We start from the raw sequence: 20678 nt of genomic DNA, 5'->3' as shown, positions 1-20678 counted from the left end.
TTCCAAGACTTACCAAGCGGGAAAGCGCCGGTAGACAGGCACAATAAAATAACACACAAACACAAAATTTTGAGCTTTTGCAACTGGCGGCTGCTTCGTCAGCAACTACCCTCCCAACCTGGTACAGAAGGAGATAACCAGAGCCACTTCCTCACCCCCTCAAACCCAGAACCTCTCAGAGAACCCCAAAAGTGCCCCACTTGTGACAGAATACTTCCCGGGACTGGATCAGACCTTGAATGTGGCTCTCCAGCAGGGATACGACTTCCTAAAATCCTGCCCCGAAATGAGATCCATCCTTCATGAAATCCTCCCCACTCCACCAAGAGTGTCTTTCCACCGTCCACCTAACCTTCGTAACCTCTTGGTTCATCCCTATGAAATCCCCAAACCACCTTCCCCACCCTCTGGCTCCTACCCTTGCAACCGCCCCCGGTGTAAAACCTGTCCTATGCACCCTCCCACCACCACCTACTCCAGTCCTGTAACCCGGAAGGTGTACACGATCAAAGGGAGAGCCACGTGTCAAAGCACCCACGTGATTTACCAACTGACCTGCCTGCACTGTGACGCTTTCTATGTGGGAATGACCAGCAACAAACTGTCCATTCGCATGAATGGACACAGGCAGACAGTGTTTGTTGGTAATGAGGATCACCCTGTGGCTAAACATGCCTTGATGCACGGCCAGCACATCTTGGCACAGTGTTACACCGTCCGAGTTATCTGGACACTTCCCACCAACACCAACCTATGCGAACTCCGGAGATGGGAACTCGCCCTTCAGTATATCCTCTCTTCTCGATATCCGCCAGGCCTCAACCTCCGCTAATTTCAAGTTGCCGCCGCTCATACCTCACCTGTCTTTCAACAACTTCTTTGCCTCTGTACTTCCGCCTCGACTGACATCTCTGCCCTTACTCTTTGCCTTAAAATATGTCTGCTTGTGTCTGTGTATGTGCGGATGGATGTGTGTGTGTGTGTGTGTGTGTGTGTGTGTGTGTGTGTGTGTGTGTGTGTGTGTGTGCGCGTGCGAGTGTACACCTGTCCTTTTTTTTCCCCTAAGGGAAGTCTTTCCGCTCCCGGAATTGGAATGACTCCTTACCCTCTCCCTTAAAACCCACATCCTTTCGTCTTTCCCTCTCCTTCCTGAAGAAGCAACCATCGGTTGCGAAAGCTAGTAATTCTGTGTGTGTGTTTGTGTGTTTTGTTCATGTGCCTGTCTGCCGGCGCTTTCCTGCTTGGTAAGTCTTGGAATCTTTGTTTTTAATATATATATTATATATCACTGGAGGCAGATGTAAAATCACTGTTTTCAAAGTCTATTTCTTCACCAATACCATTTAAATCACTTTCTCCATGCAGCTGGTGTATTCTTTCAGTTTCATACAGACAAGGCTTCACATATGCTACTAACACACTGAAAATAAAAGCCAACTTTGCCCACTCACAATGGCTCCTGCCATAAATTGACAATGCATGTGAACTAAGATTAGAGCAACTGGTAAAGCAGAGCCCTATTAAAGTGATCTGTTACAAGCCACCATACGCTAGTGGGTTAAGAAGGCACACAGCACATCGAGCTGTACGAGACGGTTGCACTTCACAGTAATTATAGACTGTACAATTGAAAAGTAATACAAGTCGAATAAAGCTAAAAGACTAATACACGAGGCAAATTGAAGCACTTACAATAACTGTGTGCAAGTCCCTGTAGGCAAGAGCAAGCACGGCACAGTAGGTCAGGTTGGCTCTGAGGCCGCACACGTAGACGCCCCAGTCGGTGAGCAGCAGCAGCAGCGGGCGGGGGCCTGCCCCGTCCGGAGACCAGTAGGAGCTGCTCACCTTGTACACCTGCAAGCACAGCCGCCAGCTCGCAAACAGAAACTACAGGTGCAACGCATCTGGCAGTACGAGCAACACATATACGACACACTGTAAACCTCTCGTGCTGGAGTAGGAGTGCAGCTAGTTTAACCCTTTCGCTACTTCCTCGACTTCCGGAAGGCATTCGATACAGTTCTGCACTGTCGCCCGATAAACAAAGTAAGAGCCTTCGGAATATTAGAACAGCTGTGTGGCTGGATTGAAGAGTTTTTAGCAAACGGAACGCAGCATGTTATCAATAGAGAGACGTCTACAGACAGTAAAGTAACCTCTGGTGTGCCACAGGGCAGTGTTATGGGACCATTGCTTTTCACAATACAGTAGATCATCGATTATCCGAAGTAATTGGGGGACACGGGTGTTTGGAAAACTGGCTTGTTCGGATAATCGAACTATACATGTTTATTTGCCAAAAAGAAGTACTGTACAGCAAATTTATTCATAACAACAGGCATCTCTTTTGTTTTTTCATATCCTTAATTGTCGACTTCCCCACCTTGTACTTATTGGATAAAGTGGTTGCAGATTCACCTTCTTCTAACCTTTTAATAATCTCGTACTTGTCCCTCACAGAAAGGACAACACGTTTATGTTTAAGCATTTTCTATCGTCAAGTTCACGTCTTCAAGCAGCAGCACACACGTGGTCGTAACAGAGAACAGAAGGTGACTCTTTGCTCTTCTCGGGGGGCGCGCAATCCTTCAAACTGCGCGGAGCGGCACGCCTCAGCTCTAAGCTGGCGCAGCTGTTGCTGTGAACAGCTTTGATACTGCCGCTACTTCTACTGCCACAGCCGTTCGTTGAAACACAGCGACTGCCGGCTCGGCCGTTCAACAGCGCCTCGTGAAGGCCCCATCAGAAGCAATGTTCCGCCAGTGGTGGCCCAGTGGAGCGACTACTGTGGGAAACTTGGTTTGGGAGTGAGGGGGATGATTGACGGTAGGGTGGGAGAGTTACAGGTGCGAGTGAATACACAGTTCGGTTAAGCAGTCGTTCGGTTGACTGACGTTCGGATAATTGACGCTCTACTGTATATATAAATGACCTAGTAGATAGTGTCTGAAGTTCCATGCCGCTTTTCGTGGATGATGCTGTAGTATACAGAGAAGTTGCAGCATTAGAAAAGTGCAGCGAAATGCAGGAAGATCTACAACGGATAGGCACTTGGTGCAGGGAGTGGCAACTGACCCTTAACATAGACAAATGTAATGTATTGCGAATACATACAAAGAAGGGTCCTTTATTGTGCGATTATATGATAGCGAAACAAACATTGGTAGCAGTTGCGTCTGTAAAATATCTGGGAGTATGCGTGCGGAACGATTTAAAGTGGAATAATCATATAAAATTAATTGTTGGTAAGGCGGGTGCCAGGTTGATATTCATTGGGAGAGTCCTTAGAAAATGTAGTCCATCAACAAAGGAGGTGGTTTACAAAACACTTGTTCGACCTATACTTAAGTATTGCTCATCAGTGTGTGATCCGTACCAGGTCGGGTTGACAGAGGAGATAGAGAAGATCCAAAGAAGAGCGGCGCGTTTCGTCACAGGGTTATTTGGTAAGCGTGATAGCACTACGGAGACGTTTAGCAAACTAGAGTGCCAGACTCTGCAAGAGAGGTGCTCTGCATTGCAGTGTAGCTCGCTGTCCACGTTTCGAGAGGGTGCGTTTCTGGATGAGGTATCGAATATATTGCTTTCCCCTACTTATACCTCTCGAGGAGATCACGAATGTAAAATTAGAGAGATTCGAGCGCGTACGGAGGTTTTCCGGCAGTCGTTCTTCCTGCGGACCATACGCGACTGGAACAGGAAAGGGAGGTAATGACAGTGGCATGTAAAGTGCCCTCCGCCACATACCATTGGGTGGCTTGCAGAGTATAAATGTAGAATGTAGATGTGGATGTACTGCAGACGTGCTCTCTGCATTCCGTACCAAGGTAGCTTTCGTCACGGTTATACTCCTCACCAAATCCCAGTGCCTTTCCTGGGGGATGGTATTCTGGCTGATATGAAATACTTTATCGTCCGATTCTTTCAAAATTACGTGAAAAAAAATGGGATTTCAGCAAATCTTACAGTTCGATATCTTCACTCGATGAAGAATTGAGTTTCTTTTTGCTAGCCATCATTTGTATCGCACTGTATGAAATTTTTAAGAATTTGCAAAGGTAAAAATGCACTGGGAAAACTTTGCACACGGTCGTTGAGCTCACACAATGTAGTGAATGAAATGTAGATAAGATATTGAAATTTTATTTAGAATTGAGAGCAAAACGATATGTCATTTGTGCCACTAGAGAGCTTCCCGATGTAGTAACTGTTTTAGTGGTTACAGGTATCACGTCAGATAATGTTGTAAAAGATGCACAATACTTCAGTGACACAGCTACTTGTCAACTTTGGGTGCTTACTGACCTGTTGCTGTAGTGGCTCACTAATGTAAGTGCTGGCACGCTAGAAAAGTGCAGGTACCAAGGGGTGGGACTGTAACTCCATCGTAGAGGACGACAACATCCAGCGCCACCTGCCAGAAAAACAGGCCAGTCTCCGAATGCGCGACACGGGAAAAGTGGGCCTACAAATCACAGCATGTGCGCTGGCTGTGTGTTAAGTGTCCAAACTCTGATTTGCTGTCTGTGTTGACAAGCTGGATTCATTTGTCTTTGACCAGCGGTGCTTTAGTACTGCCAGTACTGGCTCCTGTGCCTTGCTGAGCTGACATCCCATGTGTCTATTAATCAGGTCATCACTTATACTTACAGTATGTGATCAAAAGTATCTGGACACCTGGCTGAAAATCACAAGTTCGCGGTGCCCTCCATCAGTAATGCCGGAATTGAATACGGTGTTGGCCCACCCTTAGCCTCGATGACAGATTCCATTCTTGCAGGCATACATTCAATCAGGTACTGGGAGGCTTCGTGGGGAACGGCAAGCTATTCTTTACGGAATGCTGAACTGAGGAGAGGTATCGATGTCTGTCGGTGTGGCCCGGCACGAAGTCGGCATTCCAAAACATCCCTAAGGTGTTCTATAGGATTCAGGTCAGGACTCTGTGCAGGTCAGTCCATTATAGGGATGTTATTGTCGTGTAACCACTCCACCAAAAGCCGTGTTGAAACATGCAATAGCTGTCTCCGAATTGCTCTTCAACAGTGACAAGCAAGGAGGTGCTTAAAACATCAGTGTAGGGCTGTGTTGTGATACTGCCATGCAAAACAAGAGGTGCAAGCCCCCTCCATGAAAAACACGACCGCACTAAACACCACCACCTCCGAATTTTACAGTTGGCACTACACACGCTGGCAGATGACGTTCACCGGACATTCGCCAAACCCATACTCTGCCATCGGATCGCCACATTGTGTACCGTGATTCGTCACTCCACAGAATGTTTTACCACTGTTCAATCGTCCAATGTTTAAGCTCCTTTTTAAGCTCCTTACACCGAGCGAGGGGTCATTTGGCATTAATCGGCGCGATGTGTGGCTTATGAGCTGCCGCTTGACCATAAAAGTAAAGTTTTTATCGCCTCCCTCCTAACTGTCATAGTACTTGCAGTGGATCCTGATGAAGTTTGGAATTCCTTAGTAATGGTATGCATAGATGTGTGCCTATTACACATTGCGAACCTCGTCAAATGTCGGCAGTCTCTGTCAATTGACAGACGAGGTCGGTGTGTACATGTTTGTGCTGTATGTGTCCCTTCACGTTCCCACTTCACTATCACATAGACCTGGGGATTTTTAGGAGTGCGGAAATCTCGCATACAGACGTATGAAACAAGTGACACCTAATCACCTGACTACGTTCAAAGTCTGTGAGTTCTGTGGAATGCCCCATTCTGCTCTCTCCGGATGTCTAATGACAACTGAGGTCACTGATATGTAGTACCTGGCAGTAGGTGGCAGCACGATGCACCTAATATGAAAAACTTATGTTTTTGGGGGTGCCCAGATAGTTTTGATCATATAGTGTATTTCAAAATATTGAATTTAATTGATAAAAGGAGAAAGTATAAAAATGCAGTAAATGAAGCAGTCAAAAAGGAATACAAACATCTCAAAAATGAAATCGACAGGAAGTGCAAAATGGCTAAGCAAGGATGGCTGGAGGACAAATGTAAGGATGTAGAGGCTTATCTCACTAGGGGTAAGATAGATACTGCCTACAGGAAAATTAAAGAGACCTTGTATGAATATCAAGAGCTCAGATGGAAACCCGATTCTAAGGAAAGAGGGGAAAGCACAAGGGTGGAAGGAGTATATAGAGGGTCTATACAAGGGCGATGTACTTGAGGACAATATTATGGAAATGGGAGAGGATGTAGAAGAAGACGAAATAGGAGATATGATACTGCATGAAGAGTCTGACAGAGCACTGAAAGACCCGAGTCGAAACAAGGTCCCAGGAGTAGACAACATTCCATTAGAACTACTGACAGCCTTGAGAGAGCCAGCCATGAGAAAACTACCATCTGGTGAGCAAGATGTATGAGACAGGCGAAAATTCTTCAAGACTTCAAGAAGAATATAATAATTCCATTCCCAAAGAAAGCAGGTGTTGACAGATGCGAAAATTACCGAACTATCAGTTTAATAAGTCACAGCTGCTAAATACTAAAGCGAATTCTTTACAGACGAATGGAAAAACTGGTAGAAGCCGACATCGGGGAAGATCAGTTTGGATTCCATAGAAATATTGGAACATGTGAGGCAATACTCATGCTACGACTTATCTTAGAAGAAAGATTAAGGGAAGGCATACCTACATTTCTAGCATTTGTAGACTTAGAGAAAGCTTTTGACAATGTTGATTGGAATACTCTCTTTCAAATTCTGAAGGTGTCAGGGGTAAAATACAGGGGGCGAAAGGCTATTTACAATTTGTACAGAAACCAGATGGCATTTATACGAGTTGAGGGACATGAAAGGGAAGCAGTGGTTGGGAAGGGAGTGAGACAGGGTTGTAGCCTGTTCCTGTTGTTATTCGATCTGTATATTGAGCAAGCACTAAAGGAAACAAAAGAAAAATTCGGAGTAGGTATTAAAGTCCATGGAGAAGAAATAAAAACTTTGAGTTTCGCCGATGACATTGTAATTCTGTCAGAGACAGCAAAGGACTTTGAAGAGCAGTTGAACTGAATGGACAGTGTCTTGAGAGGAGGATATAAGATGAACATCAATAAAAGCAAAATGAGGATAATGGAATGTAGTCTAATTAAGTCGGGTGATGTTGAGGAAATTAGATTAGGAAATGACACACTTAAAGTAGTAAAGGAGTTTTGCTATTTGGGGAGCAAAATAACTGATGATGGTCAAAGTAGAGAGGATATGAAAGGTAGACTGGGAATAGCAAGGAAAGCGTTTCTGAAGAAGAGAAATTTGTTAACATCGAGTATAGATTTAAGTGTTAGGAAGTCATTTCTGAAAGTATTTGTATGGAGTGTAGCCATGTATGGAAGTGAAACATGGACGATAAGTAGTTTGGACAAGAAGAGAATATAAGCTTTCGAAATGTGGTGCTACAGAAGAATGCTGAAGATTAGATGGGTAGGTCACGTAACTAATGAGGAAGTATTGAATAGGATTGGGGAGAAGAGGGGTTTGTGGCACAACTTGACGAGAAGAAGGGATCGGTTGGTAGGACATGTTCTGAGGCATCAAGGGATCACCAATTTAGTATTGGAGGGCAGCTTGGAGGGTAAAAATCGTAGAGGGAGACCAAGAGATGAATACACTAAACAGATTCAGAACGATGTAGGTTGCAGTGGGTACTGGGAGATGAAGAACCTTGCACAGGATAGAGTAGCATGGATAGCTGCATCAAACCAGTCTCAGGAGTGAAGACCACAACAAGAACAAGAACAAGAACAACAACAACAACAACAACAACAACAACAGTGTATTTCAACTATTTCTTTAATGATGAAGTCTCAGTACATGGTGGTGGGCCGAAGGATCTTTGTCTCTCCATAGTTCATGCTATGTCCCATGTCAAAGCCGTTCAGCAGGAGCAGACTTTTCTGGTTGACCCAGTCTGGTGTGACATCTATGTTCAGCAGATCTTCCTAACAGTGCAACGTGTGTGGCCAAAATACAATTTCATACACTGGAATGGGATTTTGTATATCCCTGTTCTCCTTAGACCTAGGTTTCTTAACAGAACCCAGCACTATTTGCACTCGCACTTGAGGGTGGAAGACATTATATTTGATGATTCTGTAACAGCCTGCCAGTCTTAAAGGATATGCCATCAAAATAAGATACAAGAAACATCCCCATGGAGTTCTGTGTTTCTTCTGGCTTTTCTTGAGATTTAGTGAGGGCCAGTTTATATGCATTTCGAATCTGTTTATGAGAATATCCACCTGGCGGACACACACACTAACACACAGTGAATATGGCTAAGCTCTGCTGATAAGCTCCCCAGATCCGAGATAAATCCAACCCTACGAATGAGTCTGTAATACACCACTGTCACATAGACATAGACATAGGTCAGTGGGAGTTGGTTTGGCATGTGAAGACCTGGCCCATTTCTCAGGCAGGGGCTCTGTGTGTCTTCGTCCTGTACAATCCCTCTATGATGACGTTACAGCCCCACCCTTCATTGCCTGCACTTTTCTAGAGATCCAACGCATATATTGGCGAGCCACTGCACCGTCACATTAGTAAGTACCTGAAGTTGACAAGCAGCTGTTTCACTGAAATATTGGGCACCTTTCACAACATTATCCAACTCTATACCCGTGAACCACTAAAGTAGATCTCTCATTTCATTCTCAAGTTATTGGGTTTTATATCCAATTGAAAGTCAAGCAATGAGCCCTTTCACTCTTTACGCATCGCAAATTGTGGTCATAACGATTGTCATATCTCAAAGGATTCAAGATACCGAAATGAGGTTTTTCACAAATGATGCACATACATTGTACAATAAATGCTCAAAACATTTTTATTCGCCAAGATACGGAAGTAACATCCACAGCAATGAGAGGCTGGCAGCTCAGGACAGACAAGACATGTGCAGCACTTCATGAAAACCCAAGCGGTGTGCATACACGTGTCCACAGTACCTCGAGAAAGGTGAAGCACAGCAGCGAAAGAGTTAAAGCCTAAAGCCCGAAGCCCAAGCGACACGAGTGGTCGCTCTGGGAGCCAAGCTGCAGGGAGGGGGACGGAGAGGGGGGGGGGGGGGGGGGGGAGGTGGCACCAGATATGCCCGAGTCCGAAATTGTACACTCGATGCATCGTCATCATCATAATAGTTAAGTAGCAGAAACTGACACAGGTGAAAACATATGACAATACTCTAAGCATAAAAGTTCCCGTGAGCAAGGGGCTAAAATCAATCTGTTTGTGATAACTGCAATGTGTGGTTGAGTCACCACAGACTTCAGCATGAAAAATGGTCCCAGTTATTACAAACGAGGCACTGAGAACCATAAGGGTCCAAAGCATAGACACAAAGTTCTGAGAAAAAAATGTGTTTGTGGAAATCAAATCTGTAGGCAAACTACCTGTCTTGTAGGTCTGAATAGTTTTCTAAGCAAATCTCTACATCCTCTATTTTCTATGAAAAAAATAATGTATCCACTTTATATTCTGAAATATTAATAAATACTAAATGCACCACAAACAACGTTATTCCAACGCTTCACGGTTCTTGGTATCATCATTTTCATTAAGTACCGGGTGATTAAAAAGTCAGTATAAACTTGAAAAATTAATAAACCACAGAATAATGCAGATAGAGAGGTAAAAATTTACACACATGCTTGGAATGGCATGAGGTTTTATTAGAGAGAGAGAGAGAGAGAGAGAGAGAGAGAGAGAGAGAGAGAGAGAGAGAGAGAGAGAACAACAACAAAAAACCACACCATATTGCTAGACAGGTGAAAGATCTCTTGCGCTTGTCATTTGGCGATGATCATGTGCTCAGCTGCCACTTTCATCATGCTTGGCCTCCCAGGTCCCCAGACCTCAGTCCGTGCGATTATTGGCTTTGGGGTTACCTGAAATCGCAAGTGTACCGTGATCGACCGACATCTCTAGGGATGCTGAAAGACGACATCCGACGCCAATGCCTCACCGTAACTCCGGACATGCTTTACAGTGCTGTTCACAACATTATTCCTCGACTACAGCTGTTGTTGAGGAATGATGGTGAACATATTGGGCATTTCCTGTAAAGATCATCATCTTTGCTTTGTCTTACTTTGTTATGCTAATTATTGCTATTCTGATAAGATGAAGTGCCATCTGTCCGACATTTTTTGAACTTTTGTATATTTTTGGTTCTAATAAAACCCCATGTCATTCCAAGCATTTGTACCTCTCTATCTACATTATTCTGTGATTTATTCAGTTTTCAAATTTATACTGACTTTTTGATCACCCGGTACTTTCTGTGGCTTGAGGTTGAGATAAAACAATACACCTCCAATTATAAAGTAGTAGTACCATCACCACTATATATACACATGATGTATACATTAAATTGTGTAGTTTTATTTGAAATTTGAAATATGGAATTTTAATGTAGTTTATGCTGGCACAAAGACCCTTCAGATATGAAACCCAATAATTCGAGAATGACACGAGATATTGCTCTCAATTTAAAACTAAATTTCAATATCTTCTCTACGTTTCATTCATGATAATGGATGCACTGAAATCAACCGTATGCAAAGTTCACACAATGCATTTTTACCCTGGAAAACTAAAAAATGTTTGCTATGTTTTACTTAATTTGACACAGTGTGGTAAGTATGATGGATAACTAAACAAAATTCCGTTCTTTATTGAGACTGTAAGATTTGCAGAAATAAATTTTTTCCACATAATAGTTTTCGAAAAACTGGTCGGAATGCCGTCTCTCAGCAGAGCAGTTCAGACATAACAAAAGCAGCCTCAGCACAGAATGCTGAAACAGCACAGCTATAGCAGCAAAATCATTAAGAAATGCATTGATTCAGAATTATTTTCTGAGCTTTGTATCTCTAGGCTTTTAGATAAGTAACATCAGTAGCGTCCACACAGAGTAACGTGTGCGCAATCTGCAGGGCAGGTGTGGGGAGAGCAATAGTTGTGGGGGTCGTGGGCAGGAGCTGTAGGTGAAATGCCGAGGGCTGGAAGTGCCATTCTAAACTGAAACTGGACTTACACTCATACTTCTTGTAAATATTAAGCAGGGCCCATGCCTGTATGGTGAGCACTCAAAAAGATCTCTCACTTCTGCTTCCGTTGGTATCTAATAAGAATTCCGCTGAAAATGCAACAAAAGCAGCAATTTATTTTCTTCTGGCTTGTTATACATTTCTAATTTTCAGATAAGCTTCACGACTGGGGGAATTTGAGTAATACCTACACATTTCTTTTTTGGTCGTGTTATAATTTGCTTCTTTTCTCAAAGCAGAGCATAGACACTGTCACCTCACTAACACATCGTGCAGATGCAATTGCAAGAGAATTTTGAAACAGTGGTTTATTAATTTTTTAATTGAGGAACAGAGGAAAAGTAGCTCATGTAATGTAGGTAGTGGAATAACATGGCAGATAATAAAGTCCTGCATAATAATCATACAGAAAAATACTCTCATCTTTGTGCGCTATCGTATGGCAAAATCTCATTTCAGTATCTCAAACCATTTATGAAATAAGAGGAACATCGCTGATATTTGACTCTAGCTTTATCTTTGGCAGATACGATTGTAAGTGAATGTCCTATGTCAGATCAATTTTCTTGATATCGTTGACAGACAGACCTCCACCCGAGTCTAAAGAAAAATTCAATAGGTTAGCTAAATTTCATATGCAACAAATGCAAAATCATTGCAATTGCCATTTTCCATTGTACTGAGTCTTCTTTACTTGCAAATATCAAGTAACTACGACCATTAACAAAATGATGGGTGGAGCCTGATGAACAGCTTCATCATCATGTGCCCATCATTTCGTTAATGGTTGTAGTTACTGGATATTTGCAAGGAAATAAGACGCAGTGCAAAATGGGAGTTGCAATGATTTTGCATTTGGTGAATATTACATAATATGCTGCTGCACATGAAATTTAGCTAACATATAAAGCTATGAGTATTTTACTGAACATTTTTTGTAAAATCATTTCAGAAAGATTGCAGGGCGTGTGCTTTGATTCTGTCATCGCTGACCGTCCGAAATGTAGCGAACACCGTCAGCCTTACTTGTGAACAAATGAAGGAACTCACCCAGCGCTCTGGATGATAATTGGTCACTGTGGATTGGCCGCCATATCCCATGTGGGCTAGTGCCACAGATCCAGTGCAAATAACAAATACTGGAAGAGAAACTGGACAGTAATTTTGTGACTACAAAGTTATTAGGAAAATTCAAAAAGCAAATTCCAGCAGAATGATGTTTGGGTCAATATTAAATGCAATGAACTGTAATGGTTACACAACAGAAAATCCAGGGTGGAATGTAACAATATTATGAAAAGGAAATTTGCTACTCACCATATAGTGGACTACACACACACACGCGCACACACACACACTTTTGTTGTGCCTATCTGCAACTCAGCACCTCTGCTATATGGTGAGTAGCAACTTTTCTTGTTATAATATTGAAACTGTAATGTTTGTAGGACCATCTGATTTCATTTCAATAGGCTGCAACACAGTATCAATTAATTCATTGCCTTATTTTCGTGACGTAGGGCTCAGAATAATGGTTGTAAAATTGTTTACACTAACGATTGTGTAACAAACGATTGTGTGTTGTGGTTCTCCCACATCCAAATCCACTATGAACATTTTATATTTTTTTATTGTGTTGTAAAGTTGAAATGATTCATAAAGTCTTTTACTTATTCTAAACATTTGCTATAACCAAACAAAAATTCAAAATTTAATTTGACTGAGTGAAAACCAACTTTATAACAATATTCATTTTATATTTTCAAATTATTTATCTCTATATATTATGACATATTTTGAGCACATGTACTTAAGTCAGCTCCAGTGCGAAGTGAAGCCAACTAGGAATGGGATGACTACAAAATCAAAAGAAAACAAATAATAGATTTTTTAGAAATTTAAAAAAACTGTCTGGATTAATGAATAAAAACAAATATTAATCCGTATGCAGAATACATAATTCGAAAATAACACTGCAATCAACATTCACCGACTTCGAAAACTGATACACGAACAACCAAAACTTCAGCTGTGTTCATTATTCTATGTAAAATAAGAAGAAAAGGCAACCACCTACGTATAGCAGACTGATGTGTGGTTCAGAGGAACATACAGTAGAGAATACTACACTAGAGCACTAGCTTTAAAGATGTTGTTCTTTCTCTACCACAAGTACACACACAACCTCTCTCACACACACATACATACCTGCTCTAACACTATAGTGAATGCTGCTGAAATGTTACCAAAAACTGCGGGTGGAAAATACTGAAGCAGAGTACAATTCTGCGAATGTGAACCGTCCATCATATGTTCGTAATCACCTTTACCTTCAAATCTTCCCACTCTGCAGTCATCTCACTTCTCAAAGTTGTGGTCATGCTATGCAGAGCCAACTGATAGCTATATCTTCAATGTCTACAGAAAAGTGCTGTGATAATGCAAAATCATGTTTGCTGCTCATTAGCTACTAAATCACATAACTGCTTCTTTTCAAACTACTACTCTAATTGATAGTCCCCACAACACTTTCGTACATATCAATTAAACATTAACATTTAAACTCTTAATAACCAAACTCATTGAGAGACAGATTATTAGTATCCGAAAGTCGAGAAGTAGGTAAGCATTCCATAGATCTTTCTATGGTTTTTTTTTTTTTTTTTTTTTTAAAATGGAAGAACAGCCACTTTTGTCGCGATCTCTCTCTCTCTCTCTCTCTCTCTCTTTTTCTTTGTGTGTGTGTGTGTGTGTGTGTGTGTGTGTTTGGGGGGGTTGGGGGGCCACGGCACACTTCACTGTGATGTCAAAGTGTAAACAGCTCCTTTCCACCAGTACAACACTCACTTTATGTCGTGTCTTGTAACTGTATTACACTTACATTTGCGTTTCATATTTGCACATAAATAAAAAATGCATGTAGAGAAATGCCGTTTTCCCTATACCACTACTATCACAGATTACAGTTTCTACACAACCATCTTTCATCAGCACTGCAGAAAGGAAGGAGGACATGTTGCTACCTCAAACAGTATCACATACCAGCACCCTATTTTCTGTCACGTGTTTCCATACGTCACACATCAATCAGTGAATGGCGAGTGGTTGCCTTCCGTTTATTTCGTGTATTGTGTCATCTCAGGAATTTCCATTTGGTAATACAGGGTGTTACAAAAAGGTACGGCCAAACTTTCAGGAAACATTCGTCACACACAAAGAAAGAAAATATGTTACGTGGACATGTGACCGGAAACGCTTACTTTCCATGTTAGAGCTCATTTTATTACTTCTCTTCAAATCACAGTAATCGTGGAATGGAAACACACAGTAACAGAACATACCAGCGTGACTTCAAACACTTTGTTACAGGAAATGTTCAAAATGTCCTCCATTAGCGAGGATACGTGCATCCACACTCCGTCACACGGAATCCCTGGTGTGCTGATGCAGCCCTGGAGAATGGCGTATTATATCACAGCCGTCCACAATACGAGCACGAAGAGAGTCTGGATTTGGTACCGGGATTGCGTATACGAGAGCTTTCAAATGCCCCCATAAGTGAAAATCAAGAGGGTTGAGGTCAGGAGAGCATGGAGGCCACAGAATTGGTCCGCCTCTACCAATCTGTCGGTCACCGAATCTGTTGCTGAGAAGCCCACGAACACTTCGACTGAAATGTGCAGGAGCTCCATCGTGCACGAACCACATGTTGTGTCGTACTTGTAAAGGCACATGTTCTAGCAGCACGGGTAGAGTATCCCGTATGAAATCGTGATAACATGCTCCATTGAGCGTAGGTGGAAGAACAAACTGTAATGAGCTCTAAAATGGAAATTAGGTGTTTCCAGACATGTCCACATAATATCTTTTCTTTATTTGTGTGTGAGGAATGTTTCCTGAAAGTTTGGTTGTACCTTTTTGTAACACCCTGTGTAAATAAGACGCTTGTTACTGGGGTGAAATTTTTACAGCATCAAATGTATACAGTTAGGTTTAGAAAGTCCATCAGTGACAAACCACATCAACTGACCTTGTACAGTGTCTCAGTAGGCCGACAGAAGACAGTCGCAGAGAACGCTTTCTGTGCAATTTCACGGTCCAGCTCCACATCGCCGGGAGGCCCGCAGTCCGCCTCCGCAGCTGCGGCGGAAATCTTCTGCGCGGCAAGCTGGCGCATTTCCGCGGCAAACGTCGCGTCGGCGGCCGCGAGGGCGACCGCCCTCTCCGGCGAGTCGGTCGCGCAGATGGGGGGAGTGGGGACGGGGCAGGGGAGGCGCGGGAAGGGGGAGGTGGGGGCGGCGACGGGCAGGCCGCGGCGCCACTGCGGGAGCGGCCGGCGCGGCGCGGAGCCCGCCAGCGAGCGCATGAACCTGTCAGCAAATCCACAAGAGAGAGCTGAGATCTATACGGCCAGATAAACACTTAACGAACAGATGCTGAATGAAATTTGGGAGAAAAACTTGTTGCACCTGACCGAAAGAAGGGAGTGGTCGATAGGATACATCCGGAGGCATCGAGGGATCATCAGTTTGGTAATGTAAGTGTGTGCGTGTGCGTGTGTGTGTGGGGGGGGGGGGGGGGGGCAGTAGGAGGTTGGGGTGAAGAGGAAGGAGGGGGGGGGGAGTTGTAGAGTGACACCAAGCAAGTCAAAATAGATGTAGGATGTCGTAGTTATGCAGAGATGAGGCGGCTCGCACATCGTAAACTAACATGAGAAGCATATCAAATCCATCTTCAGACTGAATACTGCACCAGCAATGACGACAGTTTGACATTTATTATTATTATCATCGTATGCATCAATTACAGTAATACACATTTAGCAAAACAAAGAAATATGTATAAATAAGAAATTATATACACTACACAAGTTTTAAAACGGCTCAGACTACACTCGGATGTCGACGGACTCGATCCAGGAGAGTGCCTCGTGGGATGCTTGATGGAGCTTCTCAGTGCCACCAGGGAAGCATCTGATTGGGCACTCATTCACAATGTGGCTCACTGTTTGGGTGTCACCACAGTCTCACACACTGTCACTTGAAAAGCCCCAGTTGTGCATTTTGTATTTGCACCTACCCTCTTCAGTCCCATATCTGTTTAACTGCACCCACACCTCCCTCGGTCGGTGGAAGCCAGTAACTGGAACTGCTGGATTGTTTACAAGTTCGTGGTTTCGGGTTCTTGTAGCTTGCCACTCTCGTTTCCACTCTGTGTCCTGGTCGAATCCTGTAGATAGTATTTGGACTCCCATTTCATATGCTGGTCTTCTAGATTTGAGGCGTTTCCTGGGCAGTGATAGCAAATCGTCATGAAGAGGGATCGAGCTGTTTTCAGAAACTTTCTGACAGAGTGTCTGACTTCTTCTTTTACAGTTTCCTGTCATCCCTTCAATAGTTTTCTTCCCAAATGGCCCAGTATCTTTTCATTTGTTCTGGTCCCTTTTGTTCCTCACGTGTAAATCTTTTCGTTGTTTATCTACTTTTGTTTTAAATCTTACTTTCGTGGTTTTTCAGTTTCCTTAAATTTTCTGTTTTAGCTTGCAAATCATCCATAATCAATTCTAGCTTTTCCATATCCTCCTGGATTTCCTTTCTCCATCCTATTTGTTGCTCCATGATGGGCTCCAGTTTGCTGTACACCACCATCTTTGGCACTACCTGCCACTATACACCTCTTTGATATGTCTTTCAGTTCTGCATAACAACTCTCATTGACCCACCGTCTTGTATCATTTCAACTGAGTTTAATAGACATTTTTATAGTATGTAGAACACATTAAATTAAGATTGTATGTTACAATTTCTCATAGATATTTAAACTGTTTCACTATTCTTACTTTCCTGTTATTTACTGTTATGTGGCTCATTACCAATGGATCCGCTACAATAATCTTGGTCTTTCAAAATGATATCTGGAGTCCTGTTTTTTGTAGTGAACACACAGTGCACAGTGGGGCGATCACACTGTTGTAGAAATATTTCAAAAGCCAAGATCGCTTAAATACTGTTTACTGGATAACCGGTTTCAACGCACTAAAGGTGCCATCATCGGATATGAATGTAGATTAACATTTATAAACCATTTGGATATAACGATACACGAGGCAGACCAGCTGATATAAAATCATTGTCACAAAAATTAAGAAACACCTGCTCTCCTGGTCATTGTTTTCCATAAGATATGTAAAATCGAAGTCACAAGATAAAACTATTTGGTACACAACCGCTACTCAACTGACAGAGGTCAGCATGGCGACCACTGTCGGTCGAGTAGCAGTCGTGTACCATATAGTTGTATCTTGTGACTCCGTCACAAGTGTCTACTGTGCACAGGATGCGTCCAGCAGTTACACTTCGGATTTTTTTTTAAAATAAATGCAGTTCTTTTCAAAAAACATTATGACTGGTGTCCCAGGATGCATGACCTGAGTCCGAACAGTATATAGTGCAGTCAACTAGTGGGAGAACCGTTTAATACGATCCATCCAACCCATCATCCTTCATAGCAGCTATAATACACACACTCTCACATCACGTTACCAATGCTTCACAATTACATATCTTTAAAATGGGCCTCAATAATAATAATAATAATAATAATAATAATAATAATAATAATAATAATAATAACAGTTAATATTTCAGCTAAATTACATGAAATATGACACACACAAAACAAAAGAATACATACAACAAACATACAAAAATACCAATAAGCTAATATTAAATTATAGCTTGTGGATGTAAGGGAGGTTACTAATGTCACAGTACATCAGTACTCTGCTTCCAGTGAACTTAACCAACCATTAGTCTTAGGAGAAGCCTTTGGAGGCCATTCCAGTCCACTTGAAAGCTTGAGCACTCACTGCCACAAGACATTCTCAATTTTTAGCCACGTCAAGCTTTTGACGGAAACCTCCACGGTCCTCACTGAGACCAACTGGCATGGTGATCTTTCACAGCGTACACATAACTTTTAATCGGATGGCGTATATCAGCATTACGTCACATCAAATATGTCATGTCAACGTCTGCACTGGAGGCACCACTGCTCCCGAATGAGCAAAAACAATTTGGTGAACCACTATCTCCTCAATGTCGAGAAGCAGCTTCTGCACACCATTCACATTATAGCTACTGGCCCGGAAGTAAGTGTTATAATACATTTTAATTTATACTGCCTCTTTTTTTCTGTGTTGTGCCTGATGACTCTGTAATATTGCCCCTCACTTCTAAAACAGTGGGATTCTGCTATGAAAGAGACGGCACAAAATTAGAATGTCCAATAACAGCTTCAAAGTGGACAGCAGTCATCATGTTAGTGGTGCTCAGAAATGTGCTTTCAATGTTGTATTTGACATATATAGTAAGATTTAAAGTCACAGAATTTGTGTCAGTTTTAGCATATCAGAGATAATTCTCACTGTAGGTTTTAGCTGGACATCAATTTCGCTTATGTGACTGCTTGTAGCCCACACAGTGGCTCAGTATTAGGCAGCAGAACACACATTTTATTATGTCGGAGTACCTGAAGTGCCTGCTTGTGATAACCAGCATGTTCTAGTCAGCTTTCTGATGACGTTTTAAGCTTTAATTTTTTGTTCAGTTATTAGAGGAGGAACTCTTTAAGAGTGTGACACAGTATTACGCATAGATATTTAGGACAAAAACTGTGCATTTAACAGCACTATGCAGATGTCTATATAGATCCTTTGCGACCTTATTTCCTGAGCAGTTTACGCTATTTCATGGCACAGAAATGCAGCATTTTATTTAAATTGACCTATTGTAGCAGTCATTTGCTGAAAGTTAATGAAATTTATGGGAATTGTCAGCAACATATCTTTGTTATATACACAGTAACTTAAAAAGAAATTTAGATGGGTGTCCTTTGAAGTAAACATTGATGTAAAAGTTGTACACAGCAATCTGTTTGTAAGAGTTTCTTGCAGTACTGTTACAAGACATAACCTGAAATTTATGTGCATCTTCCTTTACTTTTAAATTGGTTGATAAGCAATAAGAAATAATAAGAAACAACAAGAATGGAAAGCAAAGACCAAAATGCTCAGATTAAAAATAATGTAAGACAGGACTGCAGTCTTTCGCCCCTACTGTTCAATATATACATTGAAGAAGCAAAGGAGATTAAAGTCCAGGAGTGTGCTTAAAACTCACAAGTAAAAGTATATCAATAATAAGATTTGCTGACGATATTGCCACCCTGAAAGTGAGAGTGAATTGTACAACCAGATGAATGCAATGAATGGTCTAATTAGCACAGAATATGGTTTGGGAATAAACTGCAAAAGAGAAACATAATGAGTAGCAGAAAGATTAGTGATAAAATTATCACCAAAATTAGGGACCATAAAGTAGACAAAGTGAAGGAATTCTGCAACCTTGATAGCAAAATAACACACATTCTAAATCATCAATTCGGTTTACAAGGACAAACACCATATATGCAATGAACAGTTTCATTGAGAAAATAAGTACCTCATTAGATAAGAGCAATAAGGCTTCATTTTAGGCCTAGTCCTATTTCTCTTCCATGTTTATGACTTACCATTATATATCAGCTCCCTGTCTGTCCTGTTTGCAGATGATACTTCTCTCTTAGTTGAAAATCAGGATTCGAAAAAAAATTCCCAAATCTGTGATCAGTATCCACAGTACCTTAGGAACTTGGTTTCAGCTTAATGGGTTGAATCTAAACATATCTAAGGCTCGCATGATGCCATTCAAAACCAAACAGTCAAAGTGTGAGCAGATTAAGATAGTTCACAACAAGCAAGATGCAGAAGAAGCTGACTCAGCCGAAACCTTAGGTTTAAATGTGGATAAAATCTGAGCTGGCAGGCACACATTGAGTACCTAGCAAACTGAGCAGCTCTGCATCTGAAGTGCAAATATTATCAACTGCAATTGACACAGACACACAAAAAGTAGCAGATACAAGCTGCTTTGAATCTATTATTAGGCACGGTGTTATTTTTCAGGGTAACTCAACAAACATAGCATGGACACTAAAAATACAGAAAAAATCATTCAAAATATATACACTGCAAATCATAAAGAACTGTTTTGTCCATTATTTAGAAAACTAAATATTAAAAAGATTAACTCTGCCTACATATGTACATACATATTATATACATATTGAATGAAATATGTTCGTTATTATTTGCAGTGCACATACCTCGCATGATTTTTTTTCTATATTTTTAGTATCTCCACTATGTTTGTTGAGTTACCCCAAAAACCAATGCTGTACCTAATAAAAGATTCAAATTAGCTTCTATGTGCTACCTACTTTTTGCACGTCTGTGTCAGTTGCAGTTGATAATATTTGCAATGCAAGTGTGTGTGTGTGTGTGTGTGTGTGTGTGTGTGTGTGTGTGTGAGTGAGAGAGAGAGAGAGAGAGAGAGAGAGAGAGAGAGAGTAATTCAATATGGGGCTGCCCACCCTTAGCTTTGATAACAGTTTCCACTCTTGCACGCATATGTTCAGTCAGGTGCTGTAAGGTTTCTTGGGGAATGGCAGCCCATTGTTTATGGAGTGCTGCACTGAGGAGAGGTATTGATGTCTGTCAGTGAAGTCT

General features: G+C 41.8%; 1 protein-coding gene across 1 annotated transcript in view; it reads right to left on the bottom strand.

Moving 5' to 3' along the window:
• Positions 1-20678, bottom strand: part of LOC126295344 (pleckstrin homology domain-containing family M member 2) — a 260206-nt gene that overhangs the window by 127184 nt on the left and 112344 nt on the right. The window contains exons 11-12 of the mRNA XM_049987814.1: positions 15102-15441; positions 1693-1854 (exon numbers count right to left, since the gene is read on the bottom strand). Coding sequence (XP_049843771.1) covers positions 1693-1854; positions 15102-15441 — 502 coding nt within the window. The remainder of the gene's footprint in view (positions 1-1692; positions 1855-15101; positions 15442-20678) is intronic.

This window comes from Schistocerca gregaria, chromosome 11 (genome assembly GCF_023897955.1).
Source record: "Schistocerca gregaria isolate iqSchGreg1 chromosome 11, iqSchGreg1.2, whole genome shotgun sequence".
In the NCBI taxonomy this organism is placed as follows: domain Eukaryota; kingdom Metazoa; phylum Arthropoda; class Insecta; order Orthoptera; family Acrididae; genus Schistocerca; species Schistocerca gregaria.
This window is presented reverse-complemented; position numbering and strand designations above follow the sequence as displayed.